The following is a 21,902-nucleotide window of genomic DNA, read 5'->3' as shown; positions in this document are numbered from 1 at the left end:
CGGAATAGCTGTCAAGGGCGCTTGGCATACGGTGACTTGTGATCAGCTGGGTTACGGTAAAACTTCACCTGCAAAATGACACTTCGTGAACGCATCGAAACATTCAGTTGATGATGGCTTTCACAATCCTCTGCCGAAACCACCGTAGAAGGAGTAAAGGTGAACCTCTTTTATTTTCATTGAGCTCAAAACGATGCAGACATGTCCTTTGTAACTGTAGTACTTCGCGCTGATTTGCGTTGCATAAGCGCAAGAACCGGCGCGTTGGACACCGATTTTATTTGTTTGTGCCTTCAAGGCTGGTTGTACAGAAACATGCCTTAGCATGCGTGTGTTCCGCAGCTCCGCAAAATTGCTGGGACGGGCAAAAGCATCTACCTGAGCTTTACCTGGCCATGCTTGACGTCTCTTTCTGCATGATTAAATCTCGGCTATATTGCGGGAGTGGCGACGCAATAAAAAGTCCCGCAGTCTTCACTTATTACTGGCACAGCCCTTTTTGAGGTTGCTTTTGGTCTTTTTGCATCAGCTACACTTGTGGACCCAACAGTTACAGAATGCGCGAACTCACTGCTGTTTGAAAGGCTGTCAATCGCGCTGGGATCAGCATGTTTTAACCATCCTTACAAAATTATCTCCATGTACTCGATGACGATTTGGGTAATGACACTATACCATGTGTTGTTTCGTTCCCATTTCGGCAAAAAAATACATCCCTGTCAGTGCGTGTTCCTGCAGTTCGGTTTGGATGATGAGATGCTTGGATAGTTCAGTGGTTCAGTGTTCTTTATTGAATGTTCTTCTTTATTTTTTAATGGAAAATATTATATATATATATATATATATATAAATATATATTATATATATTATTAATTATATATAAAATATATATATATGATGACACGCCTTTTTTCGTGACTTGAAAATGAATGCTGCACCTTCCAATGTCACTCAGCATCTTTGTATAACCTTTCTTGCTTGAAGAAAGTAGGAGATGTTAGTATTCCCTGAGGAAACTGGATCGTTTTTTTTTTTCTTCCCCTCTTTTTAATTCTGCTGAAAATTTTGAGGTGGCTATGCAACCTCCTCCCCCGTTACTCCAACCATGCATGACAGGGGGATTCCTTTACAACACTGTTATTCCTGCTATATCACTAGCTGTGCATTCACACAAGCAGCATTGCCCCAAATACTCCAGTGCATGATGCACAAAACATCGTAACTTCTTGTTGCCAACATGATAGTGCCGTTGTTTGCTTCACCGCAAAGCACGCTGATAGCTAACCATCACCCCGAGTGGCATCATTCTCGCCCCTGATTTGTTGAAAATGGTTTTTGGTTTGCAAAACATTTGGGGGTGCATTCACATTGTAACAATAATACACACGAAAAAAAAATTTGGGGGGTTGTTTTCAAACATTTGGGGTAGGGGGGAGAAGGTCCGGATAAACCGCTGCTCAAGGGCGTCACCACCTAACAAAAAAGGAAGCCAAGGTGGACGGATAGTGAATTGGTATGCCCAGGTATTGGTTGGGTTTGGTATTGGGATTTGTAGTGGTCTGTCTTTGACATTACGTAGATACTGAGCAACATTGGTGATGTGAGAATGCTTTGCACATGACCTTGAACAGTGAGCCATGCTCTTACCTATAGTAGTACTCGTACGTGCAGTTGTGACCTTGTGGAATGCAGCAGTCCAAGCATCATGAAGCCTCTCAACTGCTCAGAACTCCTAGAGCGAGGCTACACGCCTACGCCTGCTGAAGCCTATGCAGGTAATACACGCAGTGCACGTGATAACTCACCCAACGAGCGCGCCACATTTTTTTCTCTTTCCCTCCCCAGTCCCCATTTCTGCTTGGTACTTTTTTTTTTTTTCCTACAATTGAAACAGAGTAAAATTTTCTCAAAATTCATCAGTGAAATGCAGCACAAGTCATGGACCGTCTATGTTTACGTGTACAGCTGAAAATTAATTATTGTACACTCCGAAGCATACTTAACAATAACTCTGTTTCATGGCAGAGCCACCTCAGTGGCGATTGGGAAAGATGAGAGGAGGTAAGGCCCTGCTCTAGGCCACTCCTGTTAGAACAGAGTCCATCGTGGGAACCACATGCACTGGCTCGGAATGCAATGAGCTCTGCTAAGACAGGCTCCCCCCTGACAGGAGTGACTCAGCCCAAACCTTCCTTCCCTCATCTTTTCCAAGCCCAGCCTGGGTGACTCAACTCTGGGTGACGAAACTGTGTTATAGATTGAACCATTATAGAGATTGAAAAGGCAATATTTGCGTTCTTGTTTTTGTCGTGCAGTGCTGGGCAACTGGGGTGCAGCCCTGTCGGCCATCGAGACCCTGATGGTGGTGACCACAGTGGCAGTGTTTCTGCACGAATGCCACTACTTGAGTGGTTGCTGGCCTACCAGGCCTCTCGTCTACTCGGCACTTGCTCTCTCAGTCTTTCCCGTAAGTCATGCTCTAGCAGGACCGAAAGGTCAGCCGTACGTGGTCGAGTACAAGATATATCAAAATCAGTTGCAGTGCAGGACGATGCAGTGAATTATCTGTGCTCTTCTACCTATGCAGTACACTATTGTGGTAGTATTCTAGCAAACTTTTACCATGCACAGTCCTGGCAACGTGACTGGTTAAATAGTCCTCTACCCAAGAAACGTCACAGTGACATAGTCATGATGTTGGTAGACGAAGGAAATGCGTTTAAGGAGCTCCACTGTTTCAGCAAGCCCTAGTCGTTCATACGGGTCACAGACATGGGTGGATCCAAGGAGATCTCTGGTGGGTGTTGGGCAGCATGCTGCATACGCTACATAAGGTCAACTGAAGCACTATGTGAGGACAGAAATTGAAGGGGTGCTCAGGGCATCCCGACCTCCCCCTCCCCCGTGATCTGCACCTGGCCACAGATCACTCCTTTCTGCTAATGGTCCACGCAAACTACTTCCCCTTTTTAATTAGAAATGGGGACCCCATAGAAGAGTCACACCCCTATTTGTGTGCCACTGCTCGCTCTCCAGTTCATTTTCTTGTGCCGTCATGTACTAATCAGCGTTGAGGAGCCATGAACTTGACAACTAATAGCTTCTTCCCCGTGTGCTTTACCATGTTTTGGCAGCTGTCCTTTCCTCTGCAGTTCTCTCACATTCTATATGTCCTACTTCCCTGACCTCCTCTCTCTTTTGCCTCATGCTGTCTGTGTGCAACATCAGGTGACTTCGGTCTGTGCCTTAGTTGCCAGCGTGTTTCCTCGAGTGCACGATGCTGCTTCCGCTGTTATCATGCTGTGAGTAATGCATATGTACTCGAGCTTGGAGGATGCCTTATAGTATTGCATATATTCGTCCGTGTCCATGACCCATGCCCCGAATATAGCGCTGACTGTATTCATGTACATTGTTTCGTAGAGAGTAGACGGTAAAGAATCGTGAGCTGTTTGTTGCCTCTGCCAGCACAGGAGCCCAGAGATTGCAGATTACTGTGGTTAAGGCACCAAAAGGCACCTATTTTTCAGTCTTGTTTTGTTACTTTTGTTATCGGCTTTTTGTCCGGACTGTATTGTGCATCCAGGTGTTTCAGTTGCTTGTAGTGGTAGTAATGCTTTGTTTCTAATGTATCTGAGTACAGTGCTACCATCAAAAAATATCTATGTGCAACATATATGAGGTGTCCCAGAAAACGTGTCATTAAATGATAATACGAAAACTATGCCACCTAGAATCATGCGGTCAACGGTATTTGTTCTTACTAGGTTTTTGCCACCTCTTGATGTGAGTGTAATCTAACCACTTTTTGTCTGCCCTCGTTCTTAGTCCGGCGAACGGAGGTTGCTATGCCCAGACCAGACAGGGATAGTAGAAAAAGTGAGCCAAAAAGTGCCGTAAACGAATGTTATGATTTTCTTGCATCGGTACCAGATAAGAGAGGCATGGCTTATCGCATCCAGTTTCTGCTGGGATCATGCCTTCCCTCTCCCCACTTCAAGAACTCTCACTTTTTCTGCTGTCTCCGTGTGGGCTGGGTCAACACCACCTAGATGCAGAAAGCCTGCGTGCTCGTCGACGTGACCTAACAATTAAGAGTCAGCCAATCAGGGTCGTGTTTTCAACGGCCGTAGCCAATCACGAGCATGCTTTCAGCGGTCGTGGCCACGGAGGAGAACCACCGTCGTCTGCGAGTTGTGATTGAACGTCCCCGCGTACTAAATGGGAAAACTTGGAAATAAAGTGCAAAACGGTCTCAATCTTTCTCAAAACTGATTTTCTGGAAAGCGTCTTGCACTTTTTTGTCTAAATATTTAGGTGTGCATATTCCAGGTGAGCTGCAATCATTTGCGGGTCCTTGAATTCGCAGAACGGTGAATCGCAGCAGCAGACGATTTGTGTCACTTAATTGGAAGAGGGAGAGGGAGGCAATGCGCAGGCTTTCTCTGTCTAGGTGGTGTTGGCTGGGTTTAGCAACCTCCTTTCGTCAGACTGAGAGTGAGGGCACGCAAGAAGTGGTCAAGCACTCTGCTGTGTGTGCTTCAGGACGCACGTCGGGCTTTTTTTTCCCGATGGGTTATTTCCTCAATATTTCCGTGTCAGTTGTCGTGACATTGAGTAAATCTGGCACATGCTTCACATTGTTGGGGCGAAACAGTGACCTTTACTTGGCCAATTTCCTAGGTCAGTTCGTAGAAGCTGACATAACTTAAGTTGAGTGACATTCACATGAGGAGATGGCAAAAACCTAGTAAGAACCAGTGCAGTTGACCGCGTGATTCTAGGTGGCATAGTTTTTATTATAATTTAATAGCACCTTTTCTGGGACACCCTGTGTAGCACACTGTAACATGGTACATGGCAGTTTCGGAAGGTACGTGTGACAGAGGCTACATACTACTTAAGTTAGAGCAAGGCCTCTGACATGTTACGTATTTTCTTTATCCAATCCTGCGTGTCCTCAGCGGTTCTGCAGATATGTTGGGTCTTTGTGCAGAACTTGACTCAGTGTACTTAAAACTTTGTGTGCATAATGCATAAGATACTGCACAGACGATTTCATTTCACATCTCTTCAGTGTTTCATGAGTACCTTTGTGTCCTTTTCCTTCAATGCAGGTACCTCCCATTCTCACTGGTGATGTACTTTGAGCTGATTGGCTGCTATGCAGGGGGTTCAGATCGACTGGTGCAACGGTTGATCGACGAACAGATGCCCCTGCGTGGTCCCCCCATCTGCTGTGTCCTCTGGTGCTGCCCCTCGCCTTCCTTCTCCAAGTGAGCATACACCAATATTCTTCTGTCGTGCAACAAGCCGACGTCAGCCGCACGGTCAGCCACATCTAGCCATAGAAAGCTTGTGTTTGAACCATAGCCTACTAGATTATGGCGACCATGTCATTTGCGCTCATCCAGAGCACTGCGAATTCGGGGCTAGTGGTGGTGTTAGTCATTGGCCTGCTTATTGCTTCTTCATTTGCTATAATATCTTACACTCAAGCCTACGTTAGGATTTTTGCACAATCAATGTATGTCTCTTGAGACATGGGTTATGAGAAAATTGGTACATATTGATTACCATCATCATCATTCGATGCATCGTAATGGGTTTCGATGTTTTGAAATATGCGTACTGTTGTTGTCGTCTGCTACTGCTGTGTGTCTGCTTTCTGCACGTTCTAGATTCGAATTACCACTGTCCAATCAGGATGAAGACACCGTGGGCCTATGCATAACCAACGGCACCTAGATACAGAAGGCCTGCTTAATGCCTCCTCTCACTCCCTCGCACGTAGACATATAAAGCCCACCAATTGCAGCAGCCAGTCAAAATGTCAGCCAATCGCCGCAGACGATTTTGAAACCCAGGCTTTCTGTGGCTATCAGTGGCTGCACATGTGGCTGATGGTGGCTCATTTCCATATCTATGGCCACTGAAAGCAACGTCGTGATTGGCGGACTCTTAATTGTTACGTCGCATGGCTCAGTGATCAGGCTTTGTCTCTAGGTAGTGTTGGCGTAGTGCTCCTAGTGCATATCGTGCAGATGAGATTTTGCATAAGGGCTGCTGATTATGACGTGGTCATTACAATCAATAGGTCATTAAGCGGACTTTCTCTATCTAGGTGGCATGATCTAGACCACTAGAATCACCACGGTGATGCAGTGTTGCAAACAAGACAGGATATAATGTGATCAAGGTTGTGTTTGTTCGAACGTTTTAGGAGAAGATACGCCGTGCTGCGAGTGGTGGTGTACCAGTTGTTTTTCATCCCACTCATTCTCGTCATCATCATCTTCATCTGCACCCTCACGGGCATCCACGAAGGAGACAAGGTGTAGTTTGATTTCTTGCTCGTTTTGTCTCCCTTGTACACTGTTCTCAAAGAAGGAAACTTACGAATTCCGGATTACATGTTTTTGCAAAGTTGATGTAAATATTTATACCTGTCCTGCATTGCTCCCTAAAAGACTCAGCAATGACTGGATATGAATGGGAGAAAAAAAACATACTGGGAGGCTTACTAATTATTGGATTTTGACCACAACTTCCACAAATGTATGGTATTTTGCAGAATGATTCCTAATCAAAATCAAATGCTTTCTGATCTGTAATACTCCATTATGTGATGATACTTTCAAGTTAAATAGATTAATTCAAGAGCTCTTAGTTCATGCTTTTTAAATGCAGCATCATATTGTCATCAAATGTAGTATCAAAAAATACTGAATCAATCAATGAATCAAATTAGGGGTTCAAGAGCAGTCTTTAATAAAACTAAAAGATGTCAGCTATACTCAGTTGCCGTAATCAAGCTTGGTTCTTCTTACTCTGATATAGTTATATTTCAAATGGCTACATTGATTTTCTGTAAAGGTTGCCTGCCGAAAGAAACAACACATTTCCTTATTGTATTAGCGTATATGTAGTGTGTATGTATGTATATGTATTAGTGTATATGTATACCGTAACACTCCTGCACATATGCTATGCTACCATTAAGAATTATCGCGCAGGCAAGTTACTGATAGCATAGTGTATAACTTGAAAAAAAAAAAGGGGTATGAAAGTCGACATGGGTATACGGGTCGAGGAGGGGTAGAGGTGTGCGAATATTCGATATTTCGAATAATTCATAATTCGAAGTACGTTTCGAGTCGAATAGTCATATTCGAAAAGTATTAGAAAGTTCGAATAATTTTTCGAATAGTATTGAGGCGAGGTATCGCTATCGCCGTTCTGAAAGTAGGCTTCGCCTTATTACATCCAAGGGTTAGGTGAAGCCCACTTCATGTTTCCGCCTTTTTTTTTTTCTCTCTCTCTCTCTCTCTGTTCTGCAAGTCGGCTTCACATTATGACACTTGAGTGTTAGGTGATGCTTTACACTGCTTACAGTATTCTGTCACTAATGTTTACAATTTCTGTGACCTAATGGTCAACACTATACTCTGGGCAGTGCATGTTCCAGTAAATGTACCGCAACTTTCAGAGTTATGCTCAGTAACAGATGAAAACATGTGCTGTCTCTCAAAAAAAGGAACAGGAAATTCACAATGTAAACATAGAAATGAGGACATGCACACTAAGCAGGCAGCATGGATCATGCTGAATAACTTTCAGTGCAGTTCATCCTACTAATGCAGTCTACAATACACAGCACAGAGGGACCCTTCTCTCACGATATGTTATGCTGCATGAAAAGGCTCACAAGTTTGGTGCAGAACATCATCGAATGAGCACAACACCACCAGGCGTATTCGAAATTATTCGAATTCGGCCTTTTCTGATTATTCGAACTCGATTCGCCTTCTGAGGAAATTATTCAGATTCAATTTGCAATGGCAATTTTTCTATTTGCACAGCTCTACTATTTTCTGTTTGTGGCCATGCTGTGTCCACAAGACGGCAATCTTTGTTGCCTGAACACATTGAACAGTTGGTGTCCCTGCATGAAAACTTGCAAGTAATAAAACCTATGCCTAACCAGTTCTTGCTGCATCTCATTTAAGATTCAAATTTAAGAAACATGATTGGGGTGCTGTTGCACTGCATTTGTAGACTTGTTGATGCAGGCAAAATAATAATTTGTTAATTCGTATTCGATTCGATCCTGAAAACCCCCATTCACACACCGCTAGTATACGGACATGCTATTCGTATTGTGTCCAAAGCATATTATAATTTTTACTTTGTTTGATCTGGAGCCATCATCTTATCATTCATATTCATGAGGGAAACCCAATGTTTGCAGATGTATAAGTTAATTATTGTTGTTACATATTAACGTGATGAGCAGAGATTTTATCTTCTCTGTTTGCTCCATAGATGGAGGCAACCAATGCATCTCCATACCTGATGCTGCTCCAAGCTGGCTCCTTCCTGTTAGGCACATACGGATTTGTTATATGGGTGAAGCTGGCAGCACGGCCGCTGCCACATTATGCTCTACGAAAGAAGTTTACTCTCCTCCACCTGCATTTCACCCTTACCAGGCTGCAGTTGGTTGTCTTCAAGGCCGCAGGTCTCACAGGTCACCTGCCCTGCGTGCCGCCCATTACGTCCGTCGTTTCCGGCGTCTGTGAGTTAATTACGAGTAATTGAGTTGTAGTCATTAACTACTTCTGAGGTAATTAATTACTGCTACTAATCACTTTCAGAGGTGAGTGACTGTAGCTGTAATTTAATTACATTAAATTACAGCTACAGTCACTCACCTCTGAAGGTGTTTAGTAATTAATTGTGAGTAATTGAGTTGTAGTAATTAACTACTTTTGAGGTAATTAATTACTGGAACTAAACACTTTCAGAGGTGAGTGACTGTAGATGCAATTTAATGTAATTAAATTACAGCTACAGTCACCCACCTCTGAAAGTGTTTAGTTGCAGTACTTAATTAATTGCAGTGAAACATAATATGCACTAATGCATTATGCAATATGCACTAATGTGCATTAGGTACTGCAACTAAACACTTTTAGAGGTTGGTAACTGCAGCTATAATTTAATTACTTTAAATTACAGCTACAGTCACCCACCTCTGAAAGTGTTTAGTTGCAGTAATTAATTACAGTAAAACATAATATGCAATTGTGATAACAAGGTGTGACTTTTAGCTCCTAACTTCGTAACTAAAACTTCTTACTCCTCAAAATTCTTTGGAAGTACTAAAAGATGCGGGTGAACACTGAACAGACAATGCTTTACTTTGATTGAAAATAGTGCTTTGTGTGTACTGTCTCTTCAGTGTTTGTCTGTATATTTTAGCACTTCTAATGAATTCTTACATATACCAACACGCCCAAAGCAAGGTTTTAACTTCTAACGCCTGTCTTCATAAATTGACTCCTATGTAACTGCATGTATGAATGTGTGTTATGAATCTGCACAAAACACCTAATGTTCAGTCACATGGCAAGTGCCACACAGTTACTAATGTAATATGAGTGTTAGATGCGCTTTCTGTTCCGCGTTCCGTTCATGTGTGTTTTCCGCACGTGAGCTGCTTTGTTCACGTAGGCACTCGTGTCGTGTAGCCTCTTATGTCGGTTATCAACTTCTGTTAAAAACTTCACTTTTAACTATTTTGTGGGGGCGGGGGGTTTGTAATGTGTGGCCAACTTTAAACATGGACAGCCTGAAGTAACTTGAGTAACTTACCCAGGTGCAAAATGTTCGGAGTTACAGGTGGTTTATGAAACAATTTCTACTTGAAACCGCTTTGTACGCAAGTGGTTTAACATGGAAATTGTTTCGTAAACCATTTGGTATTGCAGACGTCTTACACCCGGGTAATTACATTTTAGTTTCAGTAACTTTTCCTGACTACGAACTAAATCTCGTGTCTTCAGAATCCTAACAAAGTTATGTTACTGAAATCTTCTTATCTCACTTTATATTCCCGCAAAATATTTTGGCTCTACGTGATGCGAAAGCTAGAGAAAATTACTTTTTATTCTTGAGAACTGTGACGTCATGTTAGGCTCCGACGGAGCGCCCGGCTCTCATCTGGCAATGTCGTTACCCTTCGCGTCTTCCGGGGGGGGGGGGGGCTCACTTTTTGCACTCCGTTAGCGGAGCCCCACGTGACATATCATACGATGGCTCCGACCTTCGAGAAAACGCAAAGGAGGGAAAAGACATCTCTCCCATTTTCCCCTCTTTCGATCAGCGTCACGTGACTTCTCCACCACGTGACCCTCCCCGGACGCTGGCGTCGTTGCTAGGAGACGAGGGCCCTCTTTAGAACATGACATCATTGCAATTTGTGGGCTTATGATTACGTCACCCGCTCCTAGCGTCATCGAAACTCGTGAAGGCTCAGCAGATCTTCAAAAAGTGACAGAAATGCACAGCGTTCGTAAACAGGATTGAAATTTCCCGTATAGAATCCTTCAGGCGCCTTCTTTGCATGGACTAAATCAAATAAACGCTGTTTTCCGAGTCCGGGGTGGCACTTTAAATACTTTGAGTTGTGTAACTGTAACTCAGTTACATTTATTGAGTAACTTACACAACAGTGACTAATAAGTGCAATACCAAGTGCAGCGAAACTCCAAAGAGAACGAACAGAAACGGTGACATGGCATCAGGCTTTTTCTACAGTGGATTTCATGCACCAGCTGCCTGCATTTATGCTGTTTTATCAGTGACGAAGTGAATGCTGTCCGTGTGGTATATCTTAGTATTGCACGCTGTCAGTGTCCCCGTAAAACCAGTGTAGGTTTTTCTTGCGTTTATCGCAAACTTTACTTTACTTACCTTTTAGTTTAGTTTAGTTTTTACACTTAAATTTAGATGAGATTAGACTTTTCAGAATTTTGCTGAAATTTTTACTTGGTTGTGGGTACTGGTTTCACAACTTCAGTCTGTCAGGCTTTTTTTAAAATTATTTTAAGTGGCAGAATACAAGCGACAATTTGTACTGTGTGGGCTGGCCATGTGATACAGTCCCTAAAGCAAAAAATAAATAATTTAACCTTTTGGGGAATTTCAGCACCTATGAAAATAGGGAGCTCTGACCATAATTTTACGCTCGTCATTCCTGTCTTTATCAAGGTCACGTAGAAGCTTTCTACGATATTTATAAGAAAGGTTGGGTATATGTAGAAAGAGTTAAAAGTTGGCCAGGTTGGTCATACATCATTAAAACCGGTGAAGACCTTCATAACCTGAAAAAAACTTAAAAAGAACATACATAGAACCTTGTGTTTAAGGGTTAAACCCAGTAAAACCAGTTTTTACCCTCCGATTTGCATCATCGTTATTTATGGTAAGACCCGAAAATGAGCTTGCAAGAGTGCAAGTTCAGCAACCAATGCATGGACTTGACATTCACCACATCCACTCGCACCTTGTGTTCATCTGAAATGCAAAACATTTGCATTGTTCATTAACCATCCAAAGATCTGCTTTCCTTCCCAGTATATTAGCCATAGTATAGCAAAATTTTATACCATTTCACAGCTCCTAAAATATGACCAGATTCTTACCCCCCACCCATTTTCAGGAAACATAAAACCCAAAAACACAAAGGTTACACTACACACTTAGGTTATACACGCAAGGTCATGCACACTACCCTGTTCGGTTCTATACAACGTTGTACCATTTCTTTAGCAAATGTGACAGTTTACGGGAACAAAATCTGCTGCATTTCTACAAAACATGTCCACGTCTGCAGATCTAAGCGGCGCCATGTTGATGGGCCAAGGCTTCATGGTGTCGACGGTGTCACGCTACATCTTCCTGCACCCACAACCGGACACGAGCGCCACACTAAACAACGTAGTTGCACCACCCTTGAGGAGCGGCCACGTCGTCTCCCCGCGGACAAGCGCACATCAGGCCAGTAGCGGATACTTAGCTGCCTTTGCCTATTGAGACAACCGGGAACCAATGAGCAGCTGCGTAGTGGCCAGTGAATGGTCGCTCGTGTTTCCTCGTGGCTACTAGGCAGCCATTCACTTGCCACTCTTGACTGGAATTAGCTGCAGCTTTCTGCAGCTAATTATCTCTAATGTCACGACGGCCAACACGAAGTTGGTCATCTTCCGTTGGCTGCAAGATCTTCCCGACATGTACCGCGGTGTTTACCATGGTCATTTTACCTTTTGGTGATGGCTGTTGGTATTTTCTCTTTACGTTAATGCAGTTTTAAGCTGCATGTGTGTATCTCTTCTGGTAGCCGGCCCGACGATGGGCTGACGTTTGGTTACTTCCATCGAAGTGGCACTCATATTGGCAGCTAGTATTATCATCTGTTGTCTTCCTTTTGCCATCAAAGTGCAGTTTGTGAATGCCATCATTTGCACACTTTGCACTAACACAGTTGTGGTACCACAGGTTTTTCGACTGTATCTCGCAGTGCAGGTGCTGCTTCCCTGCTGAATCAAATTTCCACTATTTATTTTACACCTAATTATGCTTTCCATATTGATTTTTTTAAATATTTGAGCCAGCAACAAATAAACGAGCAATATAATAACACTCAGTACCGTAGTAGAACACTAAATGGCCATAAATATGGTAATACTTAGTAGCATGACACTGCAGAGGCGAAAAATCCGACAGACATTATGAGCAAAAAATCAGCAATGCATGATACTGACACCTTGTATTACCATCGCTCACTCGATTAATGATGTTTCATGGTGAGCAGCACTTTTGGGACCAAAAATTCTACTTGTGCTGTTATGTCCTCTGTGATGTTCAAAGGCTTCTGTTAAGAAAGCATATCTGTACAGAAAATTGGCATAACAGTTCAACTTGACTATCAGGGCCTGTCTCCTGTGGTTTCTGATGGGAACCACTTAATGTTGTTTTTACTGATGAAATGTGGTTGGTGCTCTGAACTCGTGCTATCGGTGATTGCCCTGAACTACTTGCAAAATCAGGATTAAACTGAAGTGACTATGGCACACAAAAAGAATTGCTACAATTAAGGCTCTATGTCAAATTTGGAATGTCTCAGATTTAATTGTGTCCACCGTAAAATACACATCTGTAGTTCATTGCAAATGTCTCGTAATCTCCGTTGAGCTACTCCAATACAGCAATCGGTCGGCGTATTTAGATGATGTAACAGGCTTCCAACTAATGTACAGGGCTTCCCAAGGTAAAGTACAGAGTGTCTAACGGAACTAAAATGAATAAAGAATACTGCTTATGCAAAGTGCTATTTTTTTAAGAGGATACATTACCCTTTACAATGTTTGGGAGCTACAGTACACATAGGGTCAGACTTTTCTCAGTTAAACCCAATTTCCTAACAAATCATGTATCCGACCCATGCATCACGCGCGTTATTTCGTAGCAATGTATGCATATGTGATATACAGTGAACCCTCGTTAATGTGACCACCACCGTTCCCGCCGATTTTGGTCATAAAGCGAATTGTTATACTAACGAGAAACGCACACACCGCTGCCCTCAGAGACCGCTTCGTTCCAGCCATTCTTAGGTGCACAACAGCAGCAGCACAGTGTGACCTGGTCTCATCGTCACTGCTGTTTAAGCACTACTGTGCTCTAGGAGCACGAAAAGCAGTATGGATAATTTCGAGGTTGACAACATCAGGAGTCATCCTAAACTTTGGCGCCCTACTTCAGCACGTGTCACCCTCCGCATGAGGTACGTGGTGACGTCTCCCTGGGGCTACTCTGCGGGTCATGTGACGTGGTCATAATAACGAGATGCTGATACCTGTGTTTGACCCTACTTGTGACAAAAATCTCGGTCATAGTCAGAAAAGCGGATTGTCATACTAATGAGATGGGTTTACATGGCGGAGGAATGGTTCCCGAGAAAAACGGTAAAAAAAGTGAGTATGTCAGATTATCGGGGGTCATATTAACGAGGGTTCACTGTAAATAACATTTGAGTGTGACAATAAACTAAGCGAAGCACATTTAATGTTACAACATGTGGTGCTTGTGACTGTAATTTGGGAGGATTGCATGCTTGACCGACTATGCACCTTTAACTGGGGGCCACATGCTGGACAGAACGAAAAAAAAAAAAATTTAAAAATAAACCCGGAATGTTTCAATTGCACCCGATTTCCTTTTCTTTTTTCTCCCCTGAATCCAGGAAAGGCACTTAACTAAAAAAAGTCGGACCCTCAGTATACATAGTAATATGCCAAGAATTAATCTAAAAATTAAATTTTGTCAATTGGTTGAGTTTAGAAAAAATGAAAAAGTGAAAATTTTGAAAAAATAATGCTGCTTTTTTTTTCCTTCACAAATTTGGAAAAATGACACGCAATTTTATCGTTCCTCTTTTAGCAAATATGCCTTCTGGGGTTGATTTCAACGTTACTGTGATCACCTGATACCTAGAGAAAGAAAATGGCAGGATAGGATATTAATGCTGTATTGCGGTGAACAGTTTTTAATTTTCTGAATTTACTGAAACAAAACTGAACTTTCGAAACGTAAAAAAATTTTTACATGGTTTCTTAGCACGCCACGCACGTAGTTAATACCCTTGTCACACAGGAAGTCTTCAATGATCGTTGAAACCAATCGTCATTGAAAATGCGCGTAGCGACACCTAGCGTGTAACGAGTCAACCTGTAGGGGAACACTGAATCCAATACTCTTTGGGAAGTTGACACGTTACACGCTTGGTGTCACTACACACATTTTCAATGGTCATTGGTTTCAATGATCATTGAAGACTGCCCGTGTGACAGGGGTATAACAAAGGTTTCTGACAGAGTGAAAGAAATACTTGGGAAATCCTGTACAAATATGACTTTCTGTAACCTTCCTGCTCCCTTTTTTGCCTCGACACGAAAAAAAAAAAGACTTTGAATATAGACTTTGTGCAAGATTTTCCTGCACATGCTATATCCGGTAGGGTTAATACCAGACAAGCCTCGCAAAATTATTACACGCTTTTAGAAACACGATAGATTGTCTAGACACATCTGCAGTTGATTTGTTTCTCCACATTTCGACAACATTTAGCGACAGTACTATTACTGTCGAGACTTGAGCAACTTAGACCAAAAACAAACCAAACTTAACTTAGACCAAAAACAACACGAGAAGGTTGGGCCCAAGTGCTGAAGTGCCACACGGTTTTATAGCCTGGGTTTCCAGTTCCACACCAGCCCTCTGCCGAACGTCATTTGCTTTCTCTATGCTCAAGCAGTTGCCAACAGATTCCAGCGAATGCCAACGTGTGCTTGATCAAACAATGCCAGTGCTACAAACTTTGTTTCTTTCATCTTTGAAACGATGCATCAACATGCGGAGGCTGCCGATTTTCTGCGGCGCTGGGTCAGGGATCGCGCTGAAGCGACCTAGCACGAGCACGTGACAGCGAGCACGTTTACGTGCATTACAGTGCCACAGAAAAATGACACCCTACGAGTAAAATTCGTCGAAGGCTTTTGCAGCTGATTCGTGCAGAACAACTTTCCAAACTCCGCGGCCCAGACCCGTTTCCTCCTGCAGCACTGCGAAGCGCAACAAATTCGCAGTGTTACCATCACGGAAATGTGCAGGTCTTTCAGTCGTTAGGAGTCTTGACCGCAGCAAGGTGACGCAGTGTTGAAACGGCATAGTAAGCCCGCTATTGATGCACGGAAAACTGCAAAGTATTGACCGCCGAGAAAGACTCTTTTTTTTTTTCTCCGCGGCGCTTCCCAAAGTCTTTCCTCGGACGCGTGCCGTCGCAATTCTCACTTTGCAACGTTGCACTATGTGTATGACCGTGTTATTCCTCATTTTATAGCTTATTTGTTTGTTTTTCATCTCCTTTATTAGCTTTTTTTTCCCCAAATTCCCTCGTAGCACGAGTAGAGTTTGCCACTAGGATTCTAATCTTGAATGAAAGCATCGCACGGACATCAGAAGCAGCGCCACCTCGCTGCTGCCGATCACTTAAACATGATGTAGTCATGACCGCGACCTACTTGATTATAGCGACCATGTCATACGGACCCCTTCCCAGCGCCGCATTTGGTGGCTAGCGGTGGCACTACTCATCGGCCAGGTTATTGCTTCCTCAATTTGTTCAGTACTCTGTACTTTAGCTTACCTTAGTATTTTTGTAGAAGCGGTGAATGTCCCACAGGAGATGTTTCTTTCCAAAGTTGATTATCATCATCGTCCTACACGTTTTCATAGGGGCTGTTGCTGTCGTCTGCTACGGTAGTCGTACGTACGCTTCTGCGCGTTCAAAATTTAAATTTCCATTGTCCAATCAAGATTTAGATCACGCGGGCCGATGAGTAGCGCCCCTAGCGGATCGTGCGGACGGGCTCCCCATTGGGTTTGCCAATTATGACCTGGTCGCTATAATCTAGTAAGTCGTGGTCATGACTAAACACAAGGGCAATCGAACAGGACGTAGGAACAGACAACCAACACGCTGTGTCCCATTCAATTGCGCTTGTGTTTAGTCATGTCCTACCCAGAAGCCCAATCGTCCACCTTGTTGACGAAGTCACTAAGAGCCCGCCAATCACAACAGTGTTTTGGGCAGCCGCATCTACGGAGGCGTCATTCTAATATATAATTATTGAATATCCCCCCTCCCTCCCAACGGTACTTTCTGAATAAACTGGAGCAGCAGTTACAGTTAAGTGCCAGTTTGAGGAAAACAAAATATGCCATTAAAGTACAGTTTCTTACTTGTTTCAGCTCTCCACTATGCACTTCCTTGTATTACTGATAAAGAACTGCGAAAGAAAGCACAGACCCAATCTAGCAGTGCTATGTTTTCTTCTCTCATGATATTTGGTTATGCACAAAAGATATTCGTTTGAATAGTCATAGTACAAAATTTAACGGAAAGCGCGTCAGTCGTCGGTTCGATGTAGGTTCCCGTTCTAACACTGTGATAGCGTTCACCGAAATGCCACATCATGTTGCGATGGAGAAATTTGTTGAAATTGATGCGGCTTCTTTTTAATTTACCAAAATTAGGTAAAGAATGCCACATTCGATTAGAACAGAACATATCTGTAAGGTTGCGCAGACTTTCATAAAGACCTGCTTCATTTTCCCCAGAGTCTGATCAGGGCAATACAACACAAAGCTACGTTGATCTTCTCAGCAGCCACGGCAGCCCTTGATGATTACCTCTTAAGATAGCTGTTACACTAACAAAGTTTGACAAACTAACGATAATGGCCTGATGCATCAGCCATTCTCATACTTGCCATTTTGAAAACCTGTCCTTAGTTTTGTAAACAAATTGTAACAGCAGTCAGTACCCAGGCAGTGCCCCATCTTACTCCACTTTGGAGGGATGGGAGTTTCGCTTTGTGGCAATATATGCACGGATGCTAAAAAAAGAAAGCTACCTGTACAGGCCCAGTTTTGTAGACTCCCCCTTTAACTCTCTACTAAAATATCGCCGCACTTACATTTTACAATTTTTGATAATGCAGACGATGCAAACATGTCTTCCGAGCGGCGGCACGTGTGTCGAGATTGTTTTTTATCGTACTATCGTTTATTATGCAATACTCCACACACCGTAAACAGTGTACATTTGTTGCACTGTACTGCAGATATATTCTCCCCGCATTCTTCACCAGTGTAGTATTTTTTTTTCTTTTCTATTTGTTGTTTCTTTTCTTAAGAAACTGTCTTTTTGCTAACATCTTTCTAAAAAAAATGTGTTTATCGCAACGGCGCGGTGAACAAGTGCAATGTACACACATTTTGCTAACGTTCTTAGTCTTAAGTGTTGCGCATTATTACGAGACTAGATAGGCAGTGGGGAAAAGAAATAGTACAGGTTGCGTCCTGAGACATGCATAAAGTAGGAACTAGCCATGCAGAGCATTTTTAGCTACAATTATTCGTGAGAGTTTTTCCGCAAGCTCACTCGGGACGTCTGTAATGCTGAACGAAGAAGAACAACATTTAGCTTACACATGCGAGGAAGGCGGTGTTAGGAATAGCGTGCATCCTTTCCATCCTAGTCACCTTAGGACATGTACGTATCTCTGCGAAGCCTGTTTGTTCTTCTAGTTGAATAGGTCGAATGCAACTTGAGCTCCGCGTACCTCATAGCCCACCCACTTCCTAGAGGAAACAAGTCTGCAATTCCCCCCAAATGTGGTTGAAACACTCTGATAGAGGGATTCAGCCACTGGGAAATGCTACTCGATATATAACATTACCTAGTTGTGAGTCCCCCCCGACTGTCATGCCGTAGAGACGACTATTTTCTGTCCATTGAAGCCATCACAAATGGCAAATTCAGGTGGCTAGAGCCCAGCAAAAGTAGCCCAGACTAGGTGGGGGGCTTGGAGCGGAGGTGTTGAGTCATTGGCTACGGAAACTGTACTTAATTATGTTTCACGACGACTTATGAAAAAAATATCAGTCACGTTTGCTCCTAGTACAATGTGCAAACTTTATCTGCAGTGAACTCCATGAACACCTTGCTCAGAACGGAGTACCTGCTCTAAAATGACCACCTGAGCTTGCCATTTTCATGAGCGACTTCTAGGAAACGACTGGAGTACCCTTAAGCATCGGGAAGAGGGTAGAGATCCAATCAGAATTATTCCTTACCTGGCAATACTTTCTGCAGGGCCGTTCCACTCTGAAAACATTTTTCTACTAGAAAAGTCTATCTGCGTAGAATGTTAAATCTGCTTCGATGAATACAACTAAAACAAACTAATAAGATATTTTTACCTACATATGAGAGATAGTGCTTACATAACAAAGTCTTCGATACTTATAAATATACACACATGTATACAGGGTGCTGTTTTTCTTTTTTTTTTTCTTGCAGATTTTGTTATTAAAAAAAACTACTAGAGCAGCATAGATGCCGCTTTTGCAAGCGAGTCATACGGCAAAGTGGATATTCTCTTGAAGCAAATGTGTATCTAGGTATCTACTAGATGATACATAAAATTTGTTAATTAGCTTTAATTGGGGGCTATTGGGCAAAAGTGAGACAGTAGAGCAACAAACAATCTTCATTGGAATCCATTCTATTTCTTTCTTTATCCTGAAATAAGCTCCTACATTGAAAGTTGCTCGCATTAGGAGCATAGGGAGGACATGACTTTAACCGTCACCAGCTTATCTGGGCCGCAGTGCAGTTTATCCAGTCATTTCCAGCGCTCCAAGGCATGTGGCCTTCCAACATGGAATGAGCGCTGTCCTCCCTGCACTCGTGATGCGCGCAGTTTTGGTTTCAACTCATTTGCATAGCAAAATTTGGCGATAGACAATTTCAATACGCTCCAGTTTGCTTCAGGATTTTTAGATTTAGATTTAGATTTAGGATTTAGATTTAGAAAAATGACTTTCAATGAGGATGGTCCCTCACTCCGCTGTCTCACGTTTGCCCAAAATCCTCTAATTGAAAAATTGATCGAATTTTAGGAAATTAGTCACACAGTAGTTATGCACTCCCTTCAAGAGGATAACCCACTCGCTAAAATGGTAAAACTGTTATCTATGCTGTTCTCTAGCTTTTTTTATAAAAACAAAAAAATCTGTAATAAAGGAAAAAAACGGCACCCTGTATATGCTTTTGAATAGCACTAAAACCACAACGATGGATCTCATTGGGCAGTGCGAACAGTGTGTACTAGTCCAGCACAATCAGGGTTGTCACATCCTTTTCTTCAAAACTTTCTCGAATGTTCCTGTTGCTGGAGTGCAGGATCTGCGCCACAGTGTGGTGCGTCGTGTCCACGCCATGTGGCATCTTGTTGTGTCATGCTCTAATCTCATTGCTCTGAGAAGTGTTAGTAATAAGGGGAATGTTACGGAATGTCAGTCTTGCGTTTTCAGTCTGCACTTGCCATGGGTGGTGTTTTCAAAGAACAGTGCACATATTGGTGTACATTTCTGTGCTAAAATCTTACAAAAATGACATCAAAGGAAGCCTGAACTCGTATGCCTGGAGACAGGCAAGAAATTTTATTTGTACAGTATGCAGATAACAAGAGGTTATTTTCACCCACACCATCCCGATGAAGCTTTTATTTCTGCTGGGAACTTCTGAATTTGTGCTCAGCCGTCTTTTGTCCATATTGTATTATTCTTTTTTTTTTTTGTCAGAATATAGTTGTTCTTATTATTATTGTCATCATTTATTTATTTATCTTATTCAGATTGACGTAGTTTTAATCGTGAAATTTGTCCTCCATTTTCCAAACAACATATATTCAGGATCTGATGTCTCGAGGCAGGTTGCCTTTGTTGAACTGGAGAGAATGTGCTTTCTGTTTCTAATTCGAGGTGGATTCAGCCATGATGTACTTCTATCAAGGGTTATATTTGTCTATAGTCAAGTGGACCGCGTGTGTCGGAAACACGCACAAAAAAAAAACAGACGTAATACTTTTTTTAGTACATTTTGTAATTTGTAATTTTGCAAAAAAAAAAAATTTTTTTGTTGTAAAATGTAATACAGGATGTTTCAGTTACCATGTCAAAAATTTTAACCGGAAAAACACACAACAGGAAAATATGCAGTCAACGACACTCATCAGTAAGGAACTTTTGTTATATTCTGCAAGTGATTTCATCATTAATTGAAATAAACTTAATTTCCTGAATTGAGTTCAATGGAATTTCCCACTCAACGCAACATTTTTTGTTGTTTTTTGCCAGAAACAAAAAGCGGATGTCGAATTTACCCCATGCTAATGCAAAATAAATTACGGTAATAGCTAAAAAGAAAGTTGCGAAAACTGCCATTTCAGACGTGCACAGACTGTCTAACAGCCTGTTATCATATCACTGTAGTAGGAAATATATTTTGTAATGCAGTGGGGTAAATATGACATGGTATATTCTGTTTCTGGCAAAAAGAAACGATGTTGAATTGTCAAATTTTATAGATATAGTTTACCAAATTAAATTTATTTCAATTAAGATTTTATTAAATTATACTTGTAGCAGGTGGGAAAAGTTCCCTGCAGAGAAACGTTGTTGAACACATTTTTTTTCGCAGCCTGCTTAATTTTTTTACGTTGTTACTGAAACACCCTGTATATTGTGTCGTGTCGAGAGACAAAACTTTTTTAACAGGAGTTGCAGCTACAGCAGAGTTGACAGACACAGTTCCGTGGGAGCTAAGAAACAAACAGAAAAAACGTTTCTTTCCGCAGTAGGTCACAGTGCTCGAACGGTTGTGGAATTGGTCACCTTTATCTGCCGCGCTCGTCGTTGCAGCAGCGACGTCAGCCCATGAGCAACTACTTTGACAACACTACCCCGAATCCGTCTAGAACTGCACAATTCCACTGCCCACATAATCTCAAAGACAGAAAAAAAGTATTCCCAATCAAAGTTTAGCAGAATAGAGTCTCATATCACGCGTACAATTATTTTGTAGCGGTTTAGTGGTCCACGTCCCTGAACCCATTTTTGGAAGCCGAGCCCCCCCGTGAACATTTTGTACACCGCATGTACCGTATGAATACAGTGTGCATATTTACACACTCACACACACGAGAAAAAGGGAGCACGTAGCATTACGAAGAAAAAAAGTGTGTCTGTATTTGGCACTTCGAACAACTTGTCGTGTTTGAGAGTAGACGTGTTTGAGTGACGTTTGGTGATTTTGCGGTGGGGTTGCCGTCTTTTGTAGAGCTGCCAGTGGTCTTTTTTTTTTTTGTAAGAGTAGTTGACAGGTTAGGTGACAATGAATGGTGGATTTTCCTTTTTCAGGTGGAAGTGAAAGCGTCACTTGAGTCTTGTAAGGTAATAGAGGGTAGTAGTGTTGCATAGCCCAGAGAAATGATCTGTTGTGAGAGCCAACCTGTCCAGCAATAACGGCTCGATGCGAGGGTTGGAAATAAAAGATGCTCTGATCTTTGTCTACATTGTGCATTCATTTCCTTCCATTTTTCAAAGTGGGGAGAAGCACAAAAGATCAAACTCTCCTCTCATAAGCC

General features: G+C 42.4%; 1 protein-coding gene across 2 annotated transcripts; it reads left to right on the top strand.

Annotated features, from left to right (window-relative positions):
• On the top strand, positions 1 to 21,819 carry LOC135391747 (organic solute transporter subunit alpha-like). Of its 2 annotated transcripts, none has more exons than XM_064622172.1 (9): positions 1 to 159; positions 1,672 to 1,775; positions 2,316 to 2,467; positions 3,229 to 3,302; positions 5,118 to 5,276; positions 6,224 to 6,335; positions 8,326 to 8,578; positions 11,681 to 11,844; positions 21,676 to 21,819. In XM_064622172.1, the coding sequence occupies exons 2-9, from the start codon at positions 1,706 to 1,708 to the stop codon at positions 21,733 to 21,735; spliced, it is 1,044 nt and encodes a 347-aa protein (XP_064478242.1). In that variant the 5' UTR covers positions 1 to 159; positions 1,672 to 1,705; the 3' UTR covers positions 21,736 to 21,819. The 2 variants fall into 2 exon arrangements, with proteins under 2 accessions (XP_064478242.1, XP_064478243.1); XM_064622173.1 differs by having other exon boundaries at positions 1,657 to 1,775.
• The last annotated feature ends 83 nt before the right edge of the window (positions 21,820 to 21,902 follow it).

The sequence above is a fragment of the Ornithodoros turicata genome, chromosome 4, assembly GCF_037126465.1.
Source record: "Ornithodoros turicata isolate Travis chromosome 4, ASM3712646v1, whole genome shotgun sequence".
Lineage (NCBI taxonomy): Eukaryota > Metazoa > Arthropoda > Arachnida > Ixodida > Argasidae > Ornithodoros > Ornithodoros turicata.
The sequence above is the reverse complement of the archived record's forward strand: the minus strand, read 5'-3'. Positions and strand labels throughout refer to the sequence as shown.